Source organism: Dryobates pubescens, chromosome 7, assembly GCF_014839835.1.
Source record: "Dryobates pubescens isolate bDryPub1 chromosome 7, bDryPub1.pri, whole genome shotgun sequence".
NCBI lineage: Eukaryota > Metazoa > Chordata > Aves > Piciformes > Picidae > Dryobates > Dryobates pubescens.
In genome coordinates this window covers 15,245,875-15,272,197 of record NC_071618.1, presented here as the reverse complement: position 1 = coordinate 15,272,197, position 26,323 = coordinate 15,245,875, and the positions used below count along the sequence as shown (strand labels likewise).

The following is a 26,323-nucleotide window of genomic DNA, read 5'->3' as shown; positions in this document are numbered from 1 at the left end:
CTCTGCTCCCCCCAAGTTAAGGAGGGGTGGGAAGTGCCCCCAGGGCACATTTGCAGGAGCTTGGGAGCTAGGCCAGCCCGAGCATCCCCGTTCTGGCAGCAGGTCCCAGGGCAACCACAGCACCTTCAGCTGCAAGGGAGGGCACTCTGGGGAAGAAGCAGCAGGTGCAGGAAGCAGCACTCCCAGCAGCAATGCCCCTCCTTTGAAGATAGGCTTTTTTTTTGGCAGCTGCCATGCACTCTGCTTACTGCTTGGCCCATCCAGTGCCCAAACACAATATGGGGACACCGTGCAGGGGAAGAGCAGAGCTGCTGCTGTCAGTGTAGAGGAGAAGCTGCAGGTGATTTTCTGTAGAGAAGCAACATCCCAGCCTCTTCCTGAAACCCACTGAGTGCATAGGCTCCTTGTTGGCTGCCCTGACACCTGCAGGGATGCTGCCCCAGTGCTCCAGGAAGGGGTCAGGCAGGTCGGGACAGCCATAGTAGTAATCAGCAGACCCACAGGGGATGCAGGACGGGTGTGGAAGGGTGGTGCAGTGCAGTGCTGGGAAACCCCTGGCTGTGTTTGCCAGCCAGAGCAATTGCATGAGCTGCCTTTGCTGGAGCTGAGATGAAGATGGGCCTCTCTACCCTCCATGACAGCAGGTCCAGAAGTGTTGAGCACAGAAGCCAGGGGTGCAGATGCAGACACAGCTGTGTCCTGGTTGGGGTGGCCTTGTAAGGGCCCCTGGCTTAAGGTAGGAAAGTGATGAAGCCTGCTGGTCCTGCTCTGAAGCTGGTCTCTGGCTCCTGCAACTGGGGACAGTCCCTAAACAGCAGGCCAGAACAAAAGGGAGGGGCTTTTGCCACTAAACAGAGATGGAACCAGGAGGCTGGCTGGTGCTGTTGCTCTCAGAGTGGGTCTTTGAGCCACTTTTCAAGACAATGAGCAGCCTCTGCTTGTAGCCCCGGAAGGCAAAGAAGTATATGATGGGGTCAATGCAGCAGTTGAGGTTCATGAACGCCACAGTGACTTGCAGGGACATCTTGAAGGCTTGCTGCTCATGGCAGGATGGCTGGTAGAGGATCTTCCTGACCATGAACTGGACAATGTTGAGGTGGTAGGGACTGAAGCACAGCAGGACAGCCAGCAGCACCACCAGGATGACGGTGAAGGCCCGGTAGCTGTGCCCATTCTTCACTGTCAGCGGATTCTCCTTGGCCGTCTGGCAGAGCTTGAGGTTGATCCTCACATAACACACCAGGATGATGCCCACAGGCAGGAAGAAGCCAAGCACACAAGCGCCTAGGAGTAGGTAGGGCAGCTTGGGAATCTCCTCGAAGTTGAAGTACTCCATGCACGTCAGCTTGTCCCCCATCCTCCGTGTCATGGGCCTCAGAAGCAGTGGTGCCGTCTGCAGAAACACCAAGGACCAGACGAGGACACAGACCCCCCTGGCACGGCTCATCCTCTGGACCCTGCTAGGGTATTTGGTGCGTACCACAGCGATGTAGCGGTCCACACTTATACAAGTCATGAAGTAGATGCCCACATAGGTGTTCATGTAGAAGACGAAGGCAGTGAGCCGACAGAACCAGTCCCCAAAGGGCCAGTCGAATTCCAGGATGTAGTAGGCAATCCTGCCTGGCAATGCTAGTGTGAAGAGGGCATCTGAGAGGGCAAGGTTCACCAGGTAGAGGTTGGTGGAATTGAGTTTCTTCTTCCTGTGCTGGAAGGTGATGCAAAGGGCCAGGATGTTCCCAGAGGCACCAAACACCAGCAGGACAGTATAGAAGAGGGAGAAGGTGACTTTGGCAGAGAAGTGATAGCTGTGCACATTGCAGCTGCTCTGATTGCTGGAAGTGAGATTGGTGGGTGGGAAGATGGCCTCCTCAACAGCCATTCCCATGGTGCCTCGTGAGCTCTTACCTTCTCCCTGGGAATAAGAACATGCATGAAACTTGCAGCTCATCTATAGTGAGAGTGGCACACCCTTGTCACAAAGAGAAAGACCTGTCCCCTGCTCCCTGCCCACCCCCCCCCCCCCCCCCCCCGGCAGTGGCACACAGCTCGAGTCATTTGGAAAATGCATTTTTTGTGATTTTAGTCTCAACAAAGGTTGTGACTCATTGTCTTCTTCTCACCAGCTCCTCTAATTCTTGGTTCAGTACCAGAAAGGGCTGGAGGGCGGGGGCGGGAGGTTGAATCACTTACCACACTAACAAGGTCCCAAACTCACCTGGTGGCAGCGATGTCACCATTCATCACCGCGGGGAAGAATGGGGAGCTTCACGGGCACAGTGCCCGGAAAGTGGAGGGTGACAAATTGCACCTTTGTAGCCCCCGGGCTGGTACCAGACCGGTAACAAACCCGAAGACATTCAAAGAGAGGAAAAGCCACAACCTGCCCTCAAAATCCCGTGCCCCACGGCCGTCCGAAGTGGGGATCGGGGAACACCCGGTGCCGAAGCCCTGCAACCCGTACGGCCGCCGGCCGCCGGCCGCCGGGCTGGGACACGGCTCCGCGAGACCCCCTCGGCCCCGGGGCTGCAGCAGCTCCCGGACTCGACCCCGTCCGACCCCAGCCCCGCCGCTCACCGCTCCCTGCCGCCTCCGGGCCGCTCGCTCCCGCAGCCAGGCTCCGCGGGACGGCGTGTCCTGAGCACAGCGCTGCCTCCCGCCCCCGACGGCACGGTCCCGCGGGGCTGAGATACGCACACGCAGCCCGCACGCTCGAAAGAGCAATCAGGGGATACAGCCTGGGAGACGCGATGCCGCCGCCGCCTCCGCCAGCGGGGCCAGGGGCTGGGGGGCGGGGCGCTCGGCGGGGCACACGGAGGCTCCCTGCCCGCCAGCGGGTCGCGGCTCGCCGGCCGAGAGGGCGCTTCTCGGGACTCTTCGCTCACGTTATAAAATCACCGAACGGTCTGGGGGTTTTGATGTGACTTATTTTCTTTCTTGTTTCTCTTGGGGTTAGTAAAAATGCGCATTCGTTCTGGGTGGGTTTTTCGGTGTGCGAGAGACGTTTGGCTACAGCAGAGGTTATTCTCAGTGGTGGCTGTGCTAAAGAATGTAAATGACTGTACCTGGGCATCAGCCTCTCCGGACATCTGTGCTGAGTTTGGCGTTTACTCTGAAAATTTCTCCAAGGATGCAAAATGTAACTGAACAATTAAAACAGCTTCAGCCCTGGTTTGAGTGCAGTCCAAAGAGTTCACCCCTGGGCACATACCTATCTGTGGCCATGCAGCCAGACCCCGACACCTTGCCCAATAAACCAGGGATGCATCTCCCATAGAGCTCTTTGAGCCCATAACCAGCACAAGTCACACAATGCACAAATGCAGGGCTATGACCCCAGGCTGATCTGCCTTTTGTACACGCACAGAGAGACTACTAGTTGTGGCTCCTTGAGAAAGAGGCAAACCTGAGTGGAATGAGACAATTTTCCCTTAGTGGAAAAGCATTTTAATTATTAGAATGATAAATTGTGTGGTGAATGTAGGACAAGCCCCTTTGTCTCAGTTGGAGCTTACTCAGGGCAGACTCCATCCTTGCAGGGTGCCAGACAGTGAAGGGCTTTGTTTGACACTGCAGCTCCACATGTGGGTGGCTGGCAGGGCTGTGGCGTGGCTGGGGATCCAACATGACCATGGAAGTCCTGACCATGGCACAGTGTTGCTGGAGACTGGGCCTTGCAGTGAGGAGAGAATACTTTCCTACCCAGCACTTCCCAAAATGTTTGCAGAAGCACAGCCTGGCTTGTGGCTGGTGGGATGGCCTTCCCCGTGGTGGCTATTTACTGGAGATCACTGCAGTTTTCAAATCCCAAGAGGATTTTATGCTCATTTTTGTAGTTTTAGGGGTTTTTTGTTGTTGCTGGTGGGGATTATTTTGCTTGTTTCCTTTTTTTCCCCTCCCCAAAACTCCTACTAAACCAGGAAATTCCCATCACGGGGCATTCAAGGTGCCACTGAAAAATATTCAAGCCAAACAATGTCAAGGTTAAAATTGAAGTTAAACTAAATTCAGATTTCCCTCTGAGCTTGTAAAGTTCCAACAGTTCCTTAATTGCACAATAGTGATAATGTTTTACAACACAGAAGCATTAAACTCAGTAGTAATCTGTATACTCGAGTACAGTCATTTGTACAGACATTACACAGTGAATGACATTGCCATGAATTACTACAATTGAAGGTACCTACTAAGAGTAATAGTGAAAACTTGCTAATACCCAGATGTTAATGGAGATACTTTTGCCACTTGGGGGTTTATATCACATGAAGGGAAAGGTCCTCTAATGAGAGAATAACTGCTGAGTAAATTATTTAAAACATTTCTTAGCAAGATGGGGATTTTCTACATGCACCTCTGTCCACAATTAAGCTCACCCAACTTGTGTGAGGCTTACTCTTGAGCTGTTTTATTATGATGATGAAAATACCTGATGAATATAACATTATTGAGCTGCTGTCCCTGCAGAAATCTTGAGCCCACACTGGTGAGTGGATCCAGGACTATCCTTTTGTCTACTTTGTGCACTGCACAAAATACAGCTGCAGTTGAAATAAATGCTGGTCACCCCAAAGTCAGGGTCACTGTGATGCTAATAGTGGTAGAGCTGATGCTTTGTCCATGAACACCTCCTGTCCACCCTCATTGCACTGTCTCCCACAAGAGTTTTATCTCCACAGACTAACACTACCAAGGATATAAATCTGGGATAAAGCTGAACAAAATGCTACCACCTTCCAGCCAGGTGCCTCCAATGCCATGCCAGGGCATTCTGCAATGGACTTTGTGCAGTCAAACCCTCTGTCCCTCAAGCCCTGCGCTCACGCAGGCACTAAAATCAGAGATGCAGAGCCCAGAAGGGAATCCCACTGCATGTGGATAACACAGCAGTGCCAGCCCCGCTGCTAACACAAACCCTGGGGTCAAGTCGCTTCTCACGGGAGCCTATGGGAGCAGGGAGGAATTGTTGTGCCAAAGCCTAGATTAAAAGAAGTCTAGAAAGTTCAGCCCCTGAGTGGATGGTGAGGTTCTTCCCAGGGTACAGGTGCAGAGTGGGTCCAGCAGAGCTGTAGGAGGGAGATACCCCAAGTGGCTATCACCAGCCTCAAAAACAGGTTTAGGGGCCCAGAGATCAAGATGATGACCACGTCCAGGCACTTGGGAATAAGGAGGAGGGAAATCAGTGCTCTCTGCCTGGTTTTATTTTTCTTTTTGCAATGCAGAAGGGAGGAAGTGGGTTCCTCTTCTGTGCAAAACATGCTCCTGCCCTGCATGCAGCAGGTGCTTTGCTACAGGAGCTCAACCCAGCTCCACCCATTTGCACAGCCCCAGTGGCCCCACCAAGCCCAGCAATGCTGCACCACTCTGTACTGCTGGCAGCAGCTCTTTTCAGTTGGGCCATAGGGCTGCTGAACTCTCCTTTACACCTAGTGGGACACCCCCTCCTTGCCACTGCAATACTGGGTTAGATGAAAAGGGACACCCCTCCAAATGCAGCACAGAGAAACCTTGTCTGCCCCAGTTTGTATCTATGTCATATAAGAATTAGTGCCATTTACTGAACCCAGTAGCTGGATGAAAAGTGGTGTAGGATCTGGTGTGAGAGGTTCAACTTCAGAACTAGGTCCAAATTTTACTGTGTTTGTGTTTGCACAAAGCTACTTTTCCTTGGGATCAGCACAAGTGAAGGGTCCCACAGCCCATGCACCCATCCCAGGACAAGCAAGAGCCACTGTCCTATGGGGTCTCTGCTGCCAGGGACCCAGCCAGGGCATGGGGGATGCCTCCTGGTACACAGCCCCCAGCCAGGTCCCTGCCAGGCAGCCACCCCATGCTGCTTGCCCAGGGGTTGGTGTCACCCTTACCAGAGTCAGCGATTGGGTTCAGGGCAGACATGCACTTCTGAGTCACTGCAGCTCGCTTTTCACATCATTCTCACAGAGGACATTGCCCATGAAGGCTTCCTGCAGTCTCCTCTCACTCCTGGAGGCCTTTGCTGAGACATTTTCTCCTAGCATAGCAGAAAAGCCAGCTCACAGCTCTTCTGGGGTCAGGCCCTTCAGGCCACCAGCTGTGAGCCTGGCCATGGCAGTAGATGTGACTGGTGAGGTAAGCTTTCAAAAGGCCATCAGTGCCACATAAGGCAGGTGTTCACCCTCAGGTACTGGGAGAGCTGGCACTGGGCCTGCTCCAGAGCTTCATCTTCAGGTGCAAAGCCACACGTCAGTAGTGTTGAGGCTGTTGTTTATGTCTGGTGGGGTTTCCCAGAGTTGAGAGATGATTTGGAGCTGGAGTTTCTGGAGCCACAGCAGCATAACAAATGAGGTAACAGTCCCTTAATAGACAGCAGGAAGTTTGCATCTTTGCTTTCCATTGTATCACCACCGCTCCCTCTTTCCTTTCCCTGTTGACTTTGATTACCTTTTCTCTCTTCTAGTGCAAAACATTTTCAGGAAGCTTTGGGTTTAGACACAAAACTCTCATATCCAGGTGCTTTCAGGTTTGATGCAAGAGGTAGGGACTTTCCACAGCTCAGCCCCTGGATGTCAGGCCACCAGTAGTCATTTGGTGGTAAAGCAGAAATTGTGAAAACATTTGATTTTAACATCTACCTGTCCATTTACTAACAGCAGCTATGTGAAGAGAACAATGTTTGAAAGGCTTTACTTCAAGATGATGGGAATGATAAAGAAAGCAAAACCTGCAACAAGATTCCCACCAATTTATAACAAAAATCTCAAGAAAATAATCCCTGGGGTCTTTGTACCTTTGAAACCTAATCTGTCCCTAAACCTAAGTGGGAAAACCTGAATAACAAAGCAGTGGACATCTGCTTCTGTATGACACTACCTGATCTATTCTGCATGTGCAGCACCAGCTCTGGAAATGATTTCTCGGCACCAATGCATGACACAGTCACAACAATGTCCCAGGCGGTGGGACACAATGTGGCCGCTCTGGGATCTGCTTCCTTCCTCGTCCCCTTGTCTTCAGTCCCAAAATACGGGCATGCTGCCTTGCGTGTGGGGCACTTAAGTGCCACAGTTTCCATGTACCCATGGTTCCACTGAGCCTAGATGCAGGAGGGGGTAGGTATGCTGACAGGGAACTCTTAGTCATGTAGGTCTGGACATCTTAGTAGGAGACATACTGATGAAATTCACATTATGAAATAACTTCCTCCAGTGAGCATGAAAGGTTCCCACGCTGCACTCAGAAGCTCCATTTTGATTTTGCAGGAATAAGACAGAAGTTTTCTTGGTATCTGATTTCTGTGGTTAAAAACAATGTTTAAACATTTCATAAAAAAACCCACAGTCATAAGCCAAGTTTGGAGAAATGAGGGCCTATTTTTGTCTGGTTTTTTACTTATGGCAGGGCCACATGCACTGTAAATGCACACACACACATTTCTAACGTACAGCTATGACAAAAGATGGTCACAAAATGCAAAAATGAGTGTGTGTGATTAAAAATGTGCCAAAAGCACATCTTCATTCTGGATGCACTTTAAGTCTGGGTCTCCATGACCATATACAACAATTTGTTTTGGCAAGACTCCTCCCTGTTTTGTGACTTGTCAGTCTTTTTTTTCTTTCTTTATTTCCACTTCTTCTTCTCATTCAGTATTTAGGCCATGCTATCATCAACTTTTCACCATGTTTAACACTCACCAGGTAAATCTTACAACAAGTAGAAAAATGAGCATCTTCACGAACATTTCTGTGGCACACTCAGCACAGTGCACCAGTGCCTCACAGATACACAGAACAGTTGATGTTGGAAGGGGCTTCCAGAGGTTACCTGGTTCAACACCCCCTGCTAAAGCAGGACTGCTCAGAGCCAGGACCATGTAAATATCTCCAAGGATGGAGACTCTATCACCTCTCTGGGCAACCTGTACCAGTGCTTGGTCACCTTCTGTGCTGGGTTGAGGCAGCCCCCTCTCCCCACCACGGGCAGGAATAAAAACACTCAGATAAATGGATTGCAAAAGTGATGAAAGTTTAAATAGAAAGCAGTGAATGTTACAGACAACCCAAAGCACAGTGACAAAGAAAGATCCCAAAGCAAACCCAGAGGCATCCCATTCCCACCTGAGGGTACACCCGAGACCCTCAGGGCTCCTTCTTCCCCCTCCCTCTGCTGGGCTAGTCTCAGCTGGCCAGGCCTGAGACTGCCCATCCCCCCGTGGCCTTGGGCCTAGCCAGGCCCAAAGCCAGCAGACATCTCCCCCAGTTACCGGCTGGCGGAGGAGGAAGAAAAGAGAACGTGCTAGACCCCGCACTGGATCTTATAGTGATGCAAAGAATTATGGTAGGAAATACACAATTTCCTGTGTCCATCCCTCTGGGCTGGACTTCTGGACACAGGAAGTGAACACACCAGGGGGCACCCAGCTCAAACTGCAACACCTTCACAACAATACAGTGTTTCCCAATGTTCAGAGGAAACCTCCCCAATTTCAGGCTGTGCCCGCTGCCTCTGGTCTTGTCACTGGGCACCACCAAGGAGTGTTTGGCATGTCCTCTTTGCACTCTCCCTTCAGGTATTTATATACATTGATGAGATCCAGGCTGAACTGTCCCAGCTCTCTCAGCCTTTCCTCAGAAGAAATGCTTCAATCCTGTGGTAGTTTTGGGCTATGCCTTTAAAAATTTTTCACAGATCTTGACCAGAAAGTAGTAAAATGTAAATAAATCACTATTGGCTGTAAAAAGGAAAATAATGACAGTCCTAAACAATCCCATTGGAAGAGATAAGGGACTTAGTTGTACCCAAACGATCTCGCTCTCTTCTCGCTTCTTCACTCTGGGAGACACTAACTTGCTTCTGCTTGACCTTGGCTGCACTGCTTTTTTTGTGACTGGTATTCTCTTCTTCTCTTGTCCCTTGTGTGCAGGGGGTAGGGGAGGAAACAGGGAAGGGAGAAGCTAGTAGCTTCCCCTGGTCTTTGGCCAGGGGAGTCCTTGTGCTGTTTATTAATTGCAAATATCTATAACTGTTGTAAATCCTGTGAGATTGTAAATCCTGTGAGGCTGGGGAGAGGCCTTGAGCACAGCCCTATGAGGAGAGGCTGAGGGAGCTGGGGTTGTTTAGCCTGGAGAAGAGAAGGATCAGGGGTGACCTCATTGCCCTCTACAACTACCTGAAAGGTGGTTGTAGACAGGAAGGGGTTGGTCTCTTCTCCCAGGCAACCAGCACCAGAACAAGGGGACACAGTCTCAAGCTGTGCCAGGGGAGGTTTAGACTCGAAGTGAGGAGAAAGTTCTTCACCGAGCGAGTCGTTCGTCATTGGAATGTGCTGCCCAGGGAGGTGGTGGAGTCACCGTCCCTGGAGGTGTTCAAGGGGAGATTGGACGTGGCACTTGGTGCCATGGTCTAGTCGTGAGGTCTGTTGAGACAGGTTGGACTTGATGATCCTTGGGGTCTCTTCCAACCTTAGTTATACTGTGATACTGTGATACTGTGATATTTTGTACGTATTCATTGCATTCCATTGTAGATTGTAGTTTTGCTTGTAAAAGGAGCTTTCATTTGCTTCCAGCTGAGCTGGTCTGGCAAATTTAATGTTGAGGGGGGGAGGATTTCAACCCACCACAAGTCCCTTCATCAATATAGTGGCCTTTAGATGGACTCCCTTCAGTACATTCATGTCTCTGTTGTACTGCAGAATCCAGAACTGGACCCAGCACTCCAGGTGTGGTGGCCTCACCAGTGCTGAGCGGGGAGCAAGGATCTCCTCCGTTGACCTGCTGGCAGCACTCCTATTGTAGCCCAGGATGCTATTTGATCATGTTCAACTTTGTGTTCACCAGGACCCCCTGGTCCTTTTCTGCCAAGATACTTTAGAGCCAATCCCTGCCCCCCCACCCCCCACCCCAGTAGTGCCTGGGGTCAGTCTTCTCCAGATGACAGATTTTGCACTTTCCCTTGTTGAACTTGATGAGGTTCTTACCAGCCTGCTTCTCCAGCCTGTTAAGGTTCCTCTGGATGGCATCACTACCCTCTGGTATAGAAGCCCTTCCTCTCAGTTTTGTCATCAGCAAACTTGCTGAAGGTGCACTCTGCCTCATCATCCAAGTCATTAATGAAGATCTGACCCAGTATTGAACCCAGGGGGTACACTATTACTTACTGTCTCCAGCTGGGCTTTGCACTGCTGATCACCACCCCTTGGGCCTGGCCGTTCAACCCATGTCAACAGCTCAGCATCCTCTGCCAATTTATCTACCTAGCACTTACATGCAAACAGGTGGGGATGCTCTGAAACCTCAGAGAAAACACGGGGAACAGTAAATAGCTGGAGGCCCTGGCATTTGATGCTTTTTTTCAGAGCAGGTTGTTGCTTGCTCAGAGGGTAGCTGTAACTCACTGTAGCACCGGCCCCAAGTGCTAAGCACCTCTGCGTGTGTTTCCACCTCCCCAGCCCCAAATCCTGCAGTGTCCTGTGGCTTTTGGGAGAAGGCAGGTCCAGCTCTCTGTGGAATAAAAACCTTTCTTAAAGGAAAGCCTTCCTTAACAAAGGCCACCCTTACCAGCAGTGGTCTGAGCCAGCTCTAGTTTTTGTGGCTACTGATGTCTGGACTCAGCGCAGGCAGAGCGAAGAGAGCAATCTGTTCACACCACAGCAGCAATTCACCTGCAGAGCATTGCCCACAAGAAAGCCAATGGCATCCCGGCTTGTATTAGAAACACGGTGGCCAGCAGGAACAGGGAGGTGATCATCCCCCTGTACTCAGCACTGGTGAGGCCACACCTCAAGTATTGTGCTCAGTTCTGGGACCCTCACTCTAGGAAGGACATTGAGAAGGGCAGAGAAGGGCAAGAAGGCTAGTGAAGAGACTGGAGCACATAGCTTACAAGGAGTGTCTGAGGGAGCTGCGTTTGTTCAGTCTAGAGAAGAGGAGGCTGAGGGGAGATCTTATCACTCTCTACAGCTACCTGAAGGGAGGTTGGAGCAAGGAGGGGGCCAGCCTCTTCTTGATGTCGAGCGACAGACTAGAGGAAATGGTTTCAAGCTGCACTGGGGGAGGTTTAGGCTGGATATCAGGAAATATTTCTTCACTGAAAGGGTTATCAAGCATTGGAATGATCTGCCCAGGGCAGTGGTGGAGTCACCATCCCTGGAGGTATTTAAGCAGAGTCTGGACCTGGTGCTTAGGGACATGGCTTACTGTTGACCCTTCAGTGCTGGGTCGAAGGTTGGGCTAGATAATCTTTGAAGTCTCTTCCAACCAGATGTATTCTGTGATTCTTGTGTCATTCAGTTGCATGATGCAGTTGAGGATCTTGGCATCCTTCCCTAACAAGATGGTACAGAATTCCTGTGCCAGTCCAGATAGGGCCCATTCCTGTGTTTCTCTGCAGATCCTTCCCTTGGCAGAGCTTTTGCCCTGAAGTTCATTTGCGGTGAGTAACCTACTTCACTGAACCCTCCACAACCTCTCTTGCCTCCTCTCTTTTCTGTGTTGAGAACCTCTGTGTCTTCATAACAAAGGGTGCTGCTCAAACAAGATTGAGATAAACCCCAAACATTTAATCAGATTGAACCTTGGTGATGCTTTAAATGTCTGGATTATATTGAAGCATTCATTTTGCACTCAGCAAATTTTACCTTTTAGGACTTACTTGCAATTCCAGGCAGATATATCTTAACCCAAACCCCCTTAAATGTCCATAGTCTCCAGGATTTGTTGGCTGAATATTGTTTTAATATGTTTGTTACATGCCTTTGCCTCTTCACTCTGTCTCCTGAGTGCAAGCTGTGGTCAGTCTCCTCCCACACACACATGGGAATACAGTTACAAAATTATTTCTTTAAAGAGGAAATTCTGCTTCCTGGGATTTCATTCACTTTTAACATATTCATGGAGACTGCAACATTTAGGCTGCTAATGCTTATTGAAAACACTTAGAGTCTCTGGGCTCTAATGTAGCTACACTTGATGCTTAATGCTTTGAATGATTTGTGGATTTGGTCTGACAGCATTTTTGAGCGGACAGACTTCCGAGCACTCTGTTAAAACTAGAAAAAAAGTGGTACAACTTTAGCATCTTTGGGGTAGTATTGGTTGCACATGGTAGACAGAGAAACTTGACCTCAAAATGAAGATGTTTTTGGAACAAGTAGAATCAGGTGTCAGTGGCAAGAAACAACAAAATGCCTCCATCCTCATAGAAATAGAGCATGCTCAGCATCACATTCAGCCCTTCAAAAAGCCATGAGCCACACCTCAACCAGGGCAAAGATGCCCCTGCCTGACTTCAGTAAGGGAAGGAAGAAAATCAGCTTATAACACCCTGAGTGAGAGCACTGCCCATGGCTTGCTCCAAGTCCCTTCTTACTGGGAAGGGTTTGCACAAGTGGAAAGCACCAGCGCTTCCATCGCAGTGACTCACAGAGGCAGGGATAATTCCCCTCCATCTGCCACTGAACATACCCACCGCTCACCACCCCAGCATCTGCACAGATTTTACCTCTGCCATGAGACACAGAAGGACAATTTGCATCTCACAGATAGGGATCAGAGGCAGAGAATGAGGTGGTCTAGATGACTTTCTTTACTAATTGCAGTTGCATGGTTCAGCATCGTGGAGCCATAAACCTTAAAGCAGGACTTTGCCTGTGAGCCACGCTGGAAATTTTGAGAGGCTGTTCCAATCGTTAATTTGTTATTCAGAGGGTATTTCGCTTGTGACAAAATACCATGTGGTACTTGTAGTGTGTTGTGGAAACAAGTTTCAGATTATTTCTTTTTAAGGGTTTTCTTTTCTGGCTTGGCTCTCTGCCAGCATTGATTGTCTGCAGCAACCCATGCCGTTCTGAGCTGTTAAAATGTGTAATCTCGAAACGTGCACTCAGAGAGAAACGTTTTGTTCTTCACAGCCCCTGATCAAAATCTGACCTCAAACTTGTGTAAAATCCTGATTACTTGAAATCATTTTAAAATGCAGGAACAGGTTGCAGCATACTGCTGGTTCTTTAGTACCATCCATCACACAGAGTGCAGATGGGCATTGCATTACCTACCACCGATGACCCTCAAGTGAGCAGGAATTTAGCTCTCTTGCTAAGTGTGTCTTTAATCACCAGCTCCCTATAACTGTGTGAGTGTCTCTTCTTGGGAGAGGATGTGACTGCTGTGGTGGCAAATGGTGAGTATCAGGAGGAGTCAGAGCCAGGCTGATAGAAAATGAGAATAACAAAGAATGTATTAAAGAACAAGAAATATGGGGGGTGGGGGTCGGGGGGTGAGGGTGTCTTAAGAGGTAAGGGAAATTTGAGGGGAGAATTTCCCATCTCTCCAGCATTGTAGTCATCTGATGACTTCAGCTGGCTTGACTGTTGATTACTAAATATACAATTTCACACAAGATGGCATGTTGTGCCCATATTAGAGGTTTTTTTTTAATGCATTCAAATAGTCCAGGACACTAGAGTTATCATCCTAACCTGAGAGAAATCCTAAGAAGGGTAAAATTAGTATTTACTAGAAATGAAGACAATGTCTTTTTACTATCTAGACCTTGATATGCCTCAGAAGGTGTAGATAAAGATATGCACTGTCTGCCCACCCACACTGGGTTCACAAATTAATAGCCTGGCTGTGTCTGGCTTCACTGTGAAAAAGCAGTTTTCTGCCTTCAGCTCTTTCTCTTAACAAGGAACAAAAGGTCCAGTCACAGATATGCCACCTCAACCACTACCACCTCAACCACTACCACCTCAGCCATTACCACCTCAACCACCAGGATTCCCACAGGTGGCCAGTCCCACCACCCACTCAAAAGCACACAGGGCTCACAGCAGGAGCTTTCTGCTCCTTCCCATCACCCAGCTGTCTTGCCATGTGTCACTGGTGGAGCTATGTTTTACCTCCAGGCTCCAGACACAGGAGTTGCCCAGCAAACCCTCAGCATCCAGACCCAAAGCCAGACTGGGGGCAAACTAGAGGTAAAGATGGTTTTATGCTCAGAAGTGTGTTTTGCTCTTGAGATAATTTTCTGAGCATCTGTGGGTGGACTACCCATGGCTGCCTGGGTTCAAGGGTTTGTGCACTGTCACACAGGGCTCTTGTGAAAGGAGAAGTTCCTGTAAAATGTACCGAACTTGACAAGGATGTACCACTTGGATGACCTAGTTTTTCACCAGAAATCAGTCTGAGGTAAAAGAAAGGCCCACACTGGGGCCCTTTGGTAAGGTCCACTGAGAAAATGCTAATTAGATGAAAATTCATGCACAGGGTCGGGATTTTGTGGAAAGAAATATCCTTAAGCAGAGACCATGCTCTCCACAGGGCAAGTGGAAACTGTGTCCCAGATTAAATGGACATCCCCCAAGCCACCCAGCTCAAGAGGTGGAAAACCACATCCTTAAACCAATGTAAAAGTTTGTTTAAACATCGTGCCCTCCAAGGAAGCATTTGCTAAAGTGCCTCTGTGCTGGCAGGTGTGATGTGCAGCCCACTGGTGAGGAGCTAGCTGGCAGGGAACAATGCCACAGTGGGGTGGGACAACCGAGATGGAGGAGGGGAGTGTGTCAATATGCAGTTCCCCCTTTACAGGTGGCATTGAACTTTCTCTTTTTGGGTGCAGAGTGTCTGAAGGGCCTTAGCACTCAGCTGGGCGATGCCAGGGACAAGCCCTGGCACAGCAGGGGCTCTGTGTTAACACCTTCAGACTTTCTGCAGGAGTGAGAAGGGACCATGGACACACCAAAGCCACAATGATGCTGGTCCCATTGTAAGATGCTCCAGTGCCTATGGGAGGAAAGTCACCTTGCTGTCACTCCTGTGTATGCATTGTGCAGATGGGAAGAAGTGCTGAGCAACTTTTGAATTTCTCTAGGCTTGAGCTGAGGAGGGTGATGCAGAACTGTCAACAGGTCCTAGTGCAGATTCACAGAGGTGGTGAAGGGAGGAAGTGGTTGATCTCATCTCTGGATGATCTGCTGCTGCACACCAATTGCAAAGCCTTGTATGAGGCCCACAGCAGAGCTTCCCCTGCACAGGCAAAGAGGGATGGGGAGTTAGTAGGAAAAAAATATTTAAAGGAAGAAAAGCAGTTTTTGTAAGGGGGGAAAAAGGCATCCCACATCACCTGTGGATTTAAGACAAACTATTGCAGCACTGGATTGGGCAAATCAAGTGTGGTGAAAGCCAGCTCAGTAACTTCTCCACACAGCAGCCACTGGCCCTGGGACCACAGGCGCTGCTGGTGTGATGGGAAGCTGGCCTGGGTGGCAGAAAACCTCCTTGCTCAGTGGTGAAGATGTTGGGACAGGGCACATAGACTTGCGCACACTAGGTTTGGCTCCACACCCCAGGATGCCCAGGTAGGAGATGGGTTGATGAGAACATCAGCCATGTTGGACAAGGGACTCGGTTTGGCCCAGGGGTCAGGTCTTGTGGAGAGGGCTAGAGGGCTGCTAGAAGGAGGCAGGCAGAAGTGCAGGAGGACATGATTTCCTTTGCTGTCTGAGCTCATCCAGAGCAGAAAGGAGGCATGGAGGGGACATGGGTGCTGGGCCTCAACACAAATCCTCTCCATAGTCAGGGCTGCCAAAGAAATGTTGATTTATGGCAAGAAATCAGGAAACGAGAGAGAGAAAGAACAGATTTTAATCCTTAGATATTTTTAGGGTACCCGGAGGTAAGATCTGCTGCACCCCACCATCTCCTGGAAGCCTTTTTACCTCCCCATACACACTGGAGATGTTGTCTTGGGATTATGCCCTAGCAGGGATTAAGTACTGAATTAATTGCCACTTACTAAAAGAAGTAGCTTTTTTAATAGGAAAGATAGGCGGAAATAAAGGCACAAAGCACCCACCACAAGTTACAGGCTCCTGTGGCTGGGCACCGAGGTGTAAAAAGTCGAGACCCAGAGTCCCATCTTGCTTCCGTACACCTTTCTGTAACTCATAACGGGGAACGACAGCCACCTTCAGCAGCTTTCGGGGTTTATGCCTGGAAACAGGGCGGATCGGCGGAGAGAGCCGGCTCCCCGGTGCCACTAGAGGTCACCGTCTCAACGAGGTACCGGCCCTCCGGTACAGGCAGCTGCCCGGGCGAGGGGTGCAGGCAGCCCCTCACGAACGCGAGCTTTCACTAGTCCTGACTCGCAGGCGCTTCCAAAGAGCAACTACCTACGTCCAGCCTTTGCAAACCCTCCAGGGACAGTTTGTTGAAGCTGACAGAGTTAAAATAGCTTATGAATATGAAGGAGGGAGGGAAAAAATTAAGGTTTGTGCTTTGAGAGCAAAGACTTCTTTAGTCACTTGGCTATACTTGGCATACTACTACTAGCCGTTTAGAGCTTCTGAAACTCAAAGCAACTTTTGAAGGACAACTTCCACAATATCCTATATAAAACCTCCCCTGCCACATTTCTTGGAAGCTAATTTTTTTCAGAAAGCTTCACTACCAAGGGTCTCCCACACTTACATCGATGTGTTTCCTTCCCTCCACCCAGCATGAGGGCAGAAATGAGGCCTCAGACTGGGCTGGGCTTTACAGGAGCTGCGGCGCCAAAATCTTTGATTCTTACTGTGTATGAATGAAAGACGTTTCATTAAGCGAGGGGTTAAAGGCATCCTGCAGGAAATGCCTACCCTCAGGCAGTTGTTCATCTTTCTCACAGAGCTTCCCCCATCTCCCTTCTTGGATGCCTTCACTTGTGCCTGAAGCTGAGGCCTCAGCCTCTCATTTACATGCCTCAAACCTTTCTAGGTCGGGTAAACTTTAAAAGTAGGTAACCATCATGGTTTTAGCCAGGTTTCACTTTGAATGGCTGGCTTACCTCAAAGCAAAACTGAGAAAAAGCCCTGGGCTAACTCTCATGTTCTCAAACCTCGGACTGTCACACACCTTCACTTATTGTTAGAGTGAAATTATTCAGAGATGATGCCAGCAGCTATTACTCCCGTTAGAAACCAGGCAAAACACCCTCGATTTCAGCAGTGAAACTGAGAGCAGGATTTGTTTTTAGTGGCTACCCCCATATTTAGCTGGTGGAAATGCCGGCTGCAGTCAACACCAACATCGAGCAAACCCACTCTCACTTTCCACAGCGGCACCCTCTGCTGAGCTGCCACTCTCCTGATTCCTCTCTTTGGGAAGAACATGGACCAAAAGTATCAGAGTGGGAAATGACACATAGCAAGGAGGACAGGGAGATCTTTGGCTGGTGGAAGGTGATGATACCAGGGAGCAAAACTTGGTCAGGATAGCATGGATGAGACCGGCACTCAAGAATCACAGAATACATCCAGTTGGAAGAGAGCTGGGGCAAGTGCAGAGGAGGGCAACAAAGCTGGTGAAGGGCCTGGAGAATAAACCTTATGAAGAGCAACTGAAGGAGCTGTTCAGTTTGAAAGGAGGAGGTTGAGGGGAGGCCTTATCACTGTCTACAACTACCTGGAAGGACATTGTGGAGAGGCTGGTGCTGGTCTCTTCTCACAGGTAATTAGCAATGGAACAAGAGGGAACAGCCTCAAGCTGCCACTGGGTAGGTTTAGACTGGACATTAGGAAAAAATATTCACAGAAAGAGTGTCAGGCTGCCCAGGGAGGTGGTTGAGTCACCAATCCTGGAGGTGTTTAAAGGTCATTTGGATGTGGTGCTTGGGGATATGGTTTATGGGTGAACCTTGTACAGTAGGGTTACAGGTTGGACTTGGTGATTCCAAGGGTCTTTTCCAACCTGCATGTTTATGTGATTCTGTGATCATCCAGTACAACCCTTGACTCAGCACTGAAGGGTCAACACTAAACCATGTCCCTAAGATCCAGGTCCACATGCTGCTTGAACACCAAATATTGCAAACATCTGGCAACACTGTCTTGCCTCAATGCTGCCACCACATGCAGATACTGTAATGCTGGCAGGTAGTTTTGGGATAGGCCAGTTCTACTCCGTTCAGCTCATAAACCAGCATTGCTTCTTCTATCACAGCTTAAGGGTTCCAACTGATTTTTTTTACATGTGCATCTCACTTTCACTAGGAAGAGTTTAATACAGGACCAGGTAGTCACCGAGCTCCTAGTCTCCAGCCACTTTGTCAGCTGCCAGGGCTTGCAGGAGATGCGGCAGAAGGTCCAGGCTCTGCAGTGTGGGATGCCCAGCCAGGAGGATGCCACTGTACAGAATATTTTTTTGACCCTTGTGTCCTCCTGTTCTCCCAGTCTGAACTCTTGAGGACCAGCAGGTGTTTCCATGTCCCCAAAGCATTAGCTGCACGTTCACAAGCTTCTAACAACATGTGATTCTAACAACATGTGGTTTTGTACAGGCAGTCCCAAGACTTTTGAAACCATCCAGCTGCCTGACACCTCCTTGGTCTTCGCAGGAGGTGGAGTAGTGTATATTGCTTCCTGGTAAACAAAAGGGTTCTAGTGTGCATGCTCCAGTTCAATCTCTTGTTAGAGGCGGTCCTTGTTATACAAGGCCAGGTGTGGGGACTGGGAGGAGGAGGATGGACAGATGCCAAAAGGAGGAAGAACACCACGCTGAGGGTAGCAGGATCCCAGTTTCTGGAGGACACCTGTGGGTGTTACAGTGTTTAAAAGTGTCATCTGCCATTAGGCTCCATGTGGTTTGGGAGAGCCCCAGACCTCACAACCAGAGTCAGCACTGACAACTTTCCCAAGGCATGGAGTAGATCTTCTCAATAGACAGGAAACATAAAGCCAAGGGAGGTGAAGGTGCCACTAGTCTCAGCTGGAGCAGGGGCTCCTTGAGCACAGGACTGTGCTTTCTTCCCTTTGTAAGAAAATGTCCTACAAAGAGGAGAATCAATAAGAAAACCTCAATTATAAACACTGCAGTCCATTGGACTGAAATGATCAAAAGCCAGTGCAGCTTACTGTGGTTTATGTCCATTTAATAAAGCCTGTTTTTCATCTGCCTCTGAAGGTACCTGACCCCAGTGATTGAAAGCAGGCCACAAGAAGCCTACCACTGTAGGTATGGGACAAACTCCAGTACAGGCAAGTTAGGTGCTGATTAGAGACCATAAACACTTGAACAGAAATAACAAGGCCAGCCAAAGTGCTGGAAAAGCCATTTCTTGTAGGAACCACAGGAGAAGGTGAACTGCAGACTGATACAAGGCTCCATCCAGCAGCAGATGACTATAGCAGGGTTCCTTCACTTGCTGCTTGATACAGGTGAAGTTCTGTGGACTAGGTCTTAAGCCAAAGAAAGAGCTCAATGTATTTTAGCTGTGTCACTTTTGGCTCCTCTTTTGACAGCCACTGTGGTGATATCAAGGCAAGGCAGAGACAAGAAGACAGCCCAGACCCTAATTTTTGTTATGCAGGTATTAAATGAAAATCTGGGAGTTCTACATGCAGGATGCAGGTACTTTGAGGTACTTTGAAATGACAAGCTAGTTAGAGAAAACAAAATGTATAGTAAGACGATTTTGGACATCCAAGTTTAAAAAAACAGTTCCCATAAACGCTGTCTTTACAGATTGCCTACCAAATCCAAGAAATAAAAGCAGTAATACTTTCTAATTTGGAGCTCAAATACTCAGGCTATACCAATATTATCGATGGCATGTTGGGAAAGAGCTGACAGTGAGATCTATTCCAACCTTGCCTAACTTTTGATAAGAGTTAGCAAACAACATTGGCTGACAGAATGCCATTAGTCAGAGGTAAGTTTTAAAGATCACAGACTTGCCTTCGATAGGGAAGTTAATCTTAATTGATGCCTTAGTAGATTGCAAAAATAAACTGTCAGAAAGAAGAAGAAGCTCCTCCCAGGAGTCTCCCAAACATTCTAAATTCCTCTGTGTGAAGTGATGTAAATGGCCTCAGTATTTAGGGCCTTGGAATCTACCCAGGCGGCCAGTCACTAGTGGTGTGCTCCAGGGATCAGTGCTGGGCCCTGTGCTCTTTAACATCTTTATTGATGATCTGGACGAGGGCATTGAGTCCATCATCAGTAAATTTGCTGATGACACCAAGCTGGGCGCAGGAGTTGATCTGCTGGAGGGTAGAGAGGCTCTGCAGAGGGACCTCGACAGGCTGGGCAGATGGGCAGAGTCCAACGGCATGAGATTGAACACATCCAAGTGCCGGGTTCTGCACATTGGCCACAGCAACCCCATGCAGAGCTACAGGCTGGGGTCAGAGTGGCTGGAGAACAGCCAGGCAGAAAGGGACCTGGAGGTGCTGGTCGACGGTAGACTGAACATGACCCTGCAGTGTGCCCAGGCAGCCAAGAGGGCCAATGGCATCCTGGCCTGCATCAGGAACAGTGTGGCCAGCAGGAGCAGGGAGGTCATTCTGCCCCTGTACACTGCACTGGTTAGGCCGCACCTCGAGTACTGTGTCCAGTTCTGGGCCCCTCAGTTTAGGAAGGAGGTTGACTTGCTGGAATGTGTCCAGAGAAGGGCAACAAAGTTGGTGAGGGGTTTGGAACACAGCCCTGTGAGGAGAGGCTGAGGGAGCTGGGGTTGCTTAGCCTGGAGAAGAGGAGACTCAGGGGTGACCTCATTACTCTCTACAACTACCTGAAGGGAGGTTGTAGACAGAGGGATGTTGGTCTTTTCTCCCAGGCAGCCAGCACCAGAACAAGAGGACACAGTCTCAGGCTGCGCCAGGGGAGGTTCAGGTTGGATGTTAGGAAGAAGTTCTACACAGAGAGAGTGATTGCCCATTGGAATGGGCTGCCCAGGGAGGTGGTGGAGTCACCATCATTGGAGGTTTTCAGGAGGAGACTTGATGGGGTGCTTGGTGCCGTGGGTTAGTTGTTTAGGTGGTGTTGGATTGGTTGATGGGTTGGACGCGATGATCTTGAAGGTCTCTTCCAACCTGGTTTATTCTATGTTCTATTCTAAAATTCATGATATTTTGACAGACTGTGGGTATTTTGAAATATCAAAGTATGACATAAATGTTTCTTGAAATGTTTCTGGAGTCTTAAGTGGAGAAAAATATAGGGGAAAGTTACAGCATGGTAGCCTGGGCAGTGAATTTTAAAAGCACACAGCTTTGTTCGCTGTTATTTCCTAGATTTGGGGCATAATCCCTCTCTGATGTAAGTCAACGGGAGTTTTGCTATTGACTTCAGAGGGACCAGAATCAGGCACTTTGCTGCAGACCTGACCCCTTTTATTTGGAAATATAACTTTTTAAAACACACACTTTTCTCTTAAAATGCTACAAAGTAGAGCAAATAATTACATTAGGGTCTACCTGAAGCTCCAGAGACTTAATACAAAGGCTGCTTGGCTCTTGCCAACTTTGACTATTACAATTTTACTAGCACCATATGCATCACTACCTTACCTGCTTGTTTCACTTAGTAAACTCATTGGGGTTTTTTAGTCTGGTTTGGGTTTTTTTCAAAGCAATATGCAATATCCCCAAACAAAAGCTCCAGGGACCAGCTCGGTGGCCCATATGGTCTTTGTATGAAAGAAATCAGAGATAGAGCAGGTCTGTTTGCTCAGCATCAGCTTGGAGACTGTGGAAAGGTTTGGAATAATTTTTTTGAGCACAGCTGAGAAAGGGTTTCTGCAAAGGAGAGTTTTCAGCCTAAAAGGCAAGTTCTGTGATTCTCACGTGACTAAACCCAGTGCAGTAGAAGAACCAAACTCAAATGATACATACAAGGTTTCACAAAAAGACAAAGGTGAGGATTTTTCTCTAACAGACAGCTTTGCTAAAGTAGAGTAAATTTGACAAGGGATTTGTCCCCAGCAGACTTGATAATAAGGTGACATCTTGCTGGAAGATGAGTTTTGAAGACCAAAGACTCTTGCAGCTCCCTCCAGCTTGCCCAGAAGATGCCTCCTGCTGCACCAGGCTGGGGTGATGGACCTCAGCCTCACCTGCATCATGACATACAGCAGCATTTAAGTGGTCATACCCATGACAGTCCTGGTTTTGTTTCATCCTGGTGAAAACATCACACAGTCAAGCCAACAAGGCTTCACTCTGCTAATGACCTTTCAAACTGTTGGACTTCTCTGTGTTAGAGCAGCCTGACAGACCTTCTGGTTGAGTTCTCCTCTACCTCTTGCCCTCACTTGAGGGCCAAGTGGTGCAACTGGTGCAAAGGGCAGCCCATGAGCTTTTTTAGTCCTATGGATTGTCAGTTGTGAGGTGAGCAATGAGAGGGTCTGGGAGTCCAACCGGCAGCAGGAGGGAGCGGTGTTAGATGGAACAGGGAGATAGGAGAAGGAAAGGCAAGAAACAGTTGCAACAGGAAAGCAAACATGATAGATTCAAGTAAGTTCCAAGTTTTTTCTCATAGATGGGTTGGGTGATTGAGTGTAGTGTATGGATAATTTCTGCTCATTAAACAGAAGATTTACTGTATCAAATAGCTCTATCATTGGGCTTCAAATAGCTCTATCATTGGGCTCCAGCTTAGTTCAGGTTGTCACAAAATAGGATTTTGCCCTCAGAAGACAACTTGTATTGGCTACTTCTAGAATCAGAAAGAAAATCAAAGGATTTGTGAGAAAAGGTTAAATGTTGGAAATGGAAAATGCAGCCTTCAACCTCATTTTGCATCTCCTGCAGCCTAGTTCACAGTAAGACCTGGGGCTGGGGGGTGTGTGTTACTGCCAGTACGCTACCTTGCGATGCACAAGTACCTTGAGTCATGACTCATGTGACCAGGACTCCTCCAAGGCACAACCATGTGGAAGTCAGACATTGGTGTCTGTAAGACATAAGCTATCTAAGACAGACAGGTTTTGTTATAAACTTTTTTCTGGATCTCAGCATAGTCTAATGCATACTTATGAGTAAGAGCTAGGCTGGGACCAGCTCCTGGGATTCAGGGTCTAGCAGAGCTGCCCTCTTTCTCTGACCAGATGAACTGACTGATGGTTTGGGACATGCTTCTTCCTCAATCTGAGGAAAAGGACCACAGAATCACAGAAATATTGGTTGCATGGGATTGCTAGAGGTCACCCAGTCCAATCTCCTGTCAAGGCAGGACCACCAACATCATATCATTAATCAGTTGTTATCCAGCCAAGTCATAAAAAATCTCCAAGGCAGGCGCCACCATCACCTCTCTGGAGCACCTGGTGGAGAAGGTTTTCCTAATGACCAGTCTGAACCTCCTCTCCAATATGTGTGGCCATTGCCCCTTGTTACATCCTCTGGCACCTCCAAGAATAATTTGGCTGTGTCATCTTTGTTACTGCTCTTGAGACAGCCACAGGCTGCTGTTCCATCACCCTAAGGGCTCCTCTTTACCAGGTGAAACAAACCCAAATGCTTCCACCTCTCTCACACCATACTTGCAGTCTAGCCTCCGGACCATGGTGGCAGTCCTTAGTGTCCTCTCCAGTTTTTCCACATGCCTGTTGAAGCAGGGGTCCCAATAGAGGATGCCTTGAACACAACAGTGCTACAAAGGGGAAGGGCAAGTGCATGGTGCCAGCTCCTTCATCCACAGCCTCATTTTGTGGGCCAGTGTGAGGCAGCACCTTACCTCCCCCCCCAAATCCCCACCCCAACTGTCTAAACAGTTCATGTAAACTAGGAGAAAGCAGGGCAGTTCCAGTCAGAGCTGGAACTCGTTGTCAAAGCACCAGACAGCACTCTCCTCAGGATCTGCATATAATTAGCCACGCTTATTCAGTAAGTCAGAGCAACACCCAGCTTAGGTGTCTCAGGTTCCTCGAGTTGAAGTTTCAGTCTGGCTTAACCAAAACACAGTTTTATATGGCAATTTCCTTATAGTAAAACCCTTACTGTATGTCGTTCACTGATATCAAGCAGTTTACAAGTAGGGTAATATTCTGTGTATATTACCAACTTTATGAGTTCAAGAATTACAGTGTGCTTGCTTTATTTAGGTGGTAAACTTTTTTAATGAGTCTGGAGAGTCCTTCACATAAAAGTAGTGACTCTAGCTTGGAATCTCTTTCCATGTTTATTAGAAATGTATTTTACTGTGAAAAAGAAACCCAAGGAAACATGCAGCCTTAAAGGCTAATGAAGTAGTTTACTCATGCAGTCAAAGTTCATAAATTTTAATACATTCAATTTATAAATTGGAAACATAGCTTGCACTGGCTTTTTCAAGATTATTGCTTGCCACAGGAGTTTTAGGATAGTTGCTGGGCCACACTCCTTTGCTCTTTCCTTTCAAGGCCAAGACTGGATATTCATCATTTGCTCACGTTCATTCTGATGGTTTTATTTATGAAGGAAGTATTTTCAGAAAGGGAGTTCTTTAAAACATTAGAAATCATAACCCAACCAGCAGCCCCTTTGTTCTCAACTCAGGTAAGATTTGCTTTTGAGATGACACTTAATAGAGAGCTCTTTGCCGTGGTGAGAAACATTTTGTCCCTCTGGAGATCTCTTTTCTGAGCTAATTGTGGAGTAATGGCAGTCTGAGCTGGATTCCAGTCTCACACCAATAAAACCACAGTCAGCCTGGGTTAGGAGCTGGGCTCCCAGGAAGAGGAAATTTAGCAAATGGGGAAAATGAAGATGCCAGCTCTCCACATTTGCCCTCTGCAGTCCTCAAGTTGCTCATCCATCCCTCATGAGCAACTCTAGCTGCACAAGTTCTGCCGTAACTTGTCCTACTTGCAAAGCAGTCTCAGGTACAAAACGTGCCACAGGGAGGCCTGATTGCATCAGGAGTTGTTAAGAGGAGAGCACCAGCCTTATGCCAGCTGGGATTCACACCAGGAACACCACTGGGTGCTCTGCCTCCTGCCAGTACTGCCACAAAGTTAGCTGGCCACTAGCTGATGACTGCAGCATCACTACTTGTTGACTCAGAGTCAAAGGTCAGTGCTGAAGCCTCAAGTAACTTTATATGGATGCTACAGGAATAGGAACATGCCTATGATGAGGGAATGTATCAAGCCCATGATCCCTAAATAGTGCTGTTGGTATTTAACTGTTGTATCTTTAGGTTTGTATGGACAACCCACAAGCTTCTTTCAGCAATACAGGATTGCAGGCAAAGAAAAGCATAGCTCACCCTCCCTGTTTCCATGCCCCCAAACTGGACATTTACACCAAGCCATTTCAGAAAGACATTTCTCTCACCTGGCCTGTAGTGATGGGCATGCCACAACACCCCTCACCCAGGCACTCACTGAGTTCCTTCCCTAACACTTAAAAATTATTTTTCCTACATGTAGCTCACTTAAGGCCACTTCTGTGTGCTTCATCCAGACGTCTCTATCTTCAGCCATGCAGGAACCTCCAAGGACTGCATTAAAAGGCACTGTGACATGATGCCCCCCTCAGTGACTGGCACATGTCCCTGCTCTGCCCCACTGCTTCTCTTGTCTCTTCATTCCCTGAGCCCCACAGCCCCACATTGCTGCCAAGCTAGTGGCACATGCCAGGCCCAGCCAGAGCAGGGAGCAGGGCCAGTAATTGGAAAGGGGAATTGTTAAGCACCAAAGCTTATCAACAGGCAGCAGGGGAGAGTACAACAGCCATTCTAGTGGGCCTGCCTGAGGTCTGGAGGGGCTTGGCAGCCTTTCTTTCAGTGGCACAGGGCAGACATGCATGGCTGCTCTGCTTGGAGTGGGCACCATCCAGACCAAAGTAGTGGGACAGCTTGCTTTCCACTGGGGCTGCTGAGGACAGAGAGAGACAGGTGGGAGCAGAAAACCAGCACAGAACAGTGCTTGAGGTGCCCACACTCGGCTGGCTCTTATGAGGTAGCCTTACACACGGCTTCTGGGTGTCTGAATTGCCATCAAGTGCTGTCACTATGGACACAGAAGTAGCAGCTCCTTTGTCATATATCTATTACTCATTAACTGAATAGTCTAAATATAGCCCTGACTAGCACTAGCAAGAGATGATAGGTGCTCTCTCTGGTCAGGTCTTTGCTGCCTGCCTACCTGCAGAGCTGGTTTTCTGCACCAGATCCTTCACTGTGCCACATCAGGTGTTCTCTGCACCTGGGGGGCAGGTGGATAATTTATATTACAGGATGCTACCACATGCACAGGCAAAGCATGCAGCCTCAGGAGCAGAGCCAGCTCATCACATGCTCCAGCCAGCCTGCTCTGCCCTGTCTGGTCCTCCCCTCCATCCCTGCATTGACTCCTGACCAGATGATATTGCTCTTGTCTGGATGTTCTGATAAAGTAGGCTCTTGATGCAGCTGACATGGGTAAAACTCAGGAGTTCAAAGCCCCTCTCCTTCTGCAAGAGTTGTTCTTACTCATTACCTAGGATGGGTCCATCAAGAGCTCCCCAGCCCCAGCAGAGGAAGGATATAATCATAGTATGGTTTGAGTTGGAAAGGACCTTAAAGATCATCTATTTCCTAACCCCCTGCCATGACCAGGTTGCTCATAG

At 48.6% G+C, this 26,323-nt stretch overlaps 1 protein-coding gene across 1 annotated transcript; it reads right to left on the bottom strand.

Annotated features, from left to right (window-relative positions):
- Positions 1-847: 847 nt before the first annotated feature.
- Positions 848-1,903, bottom strand: LOC104309082 (G-protein coupled receptor 183). Its single transcript, XM_009910349.2, has one exon. The coding sequence runs from the start codon at positions 1,886-1,888 to the stop codon at positions 848-850; it is 1,041 nt and encodes a 346-aa protein (XP_009908651.2). The 5' UTR covers positions 1,889-1,903.
- Between the last annotated feature and the right edge of the window lie 24,420 nt (positions 1,904-26,323).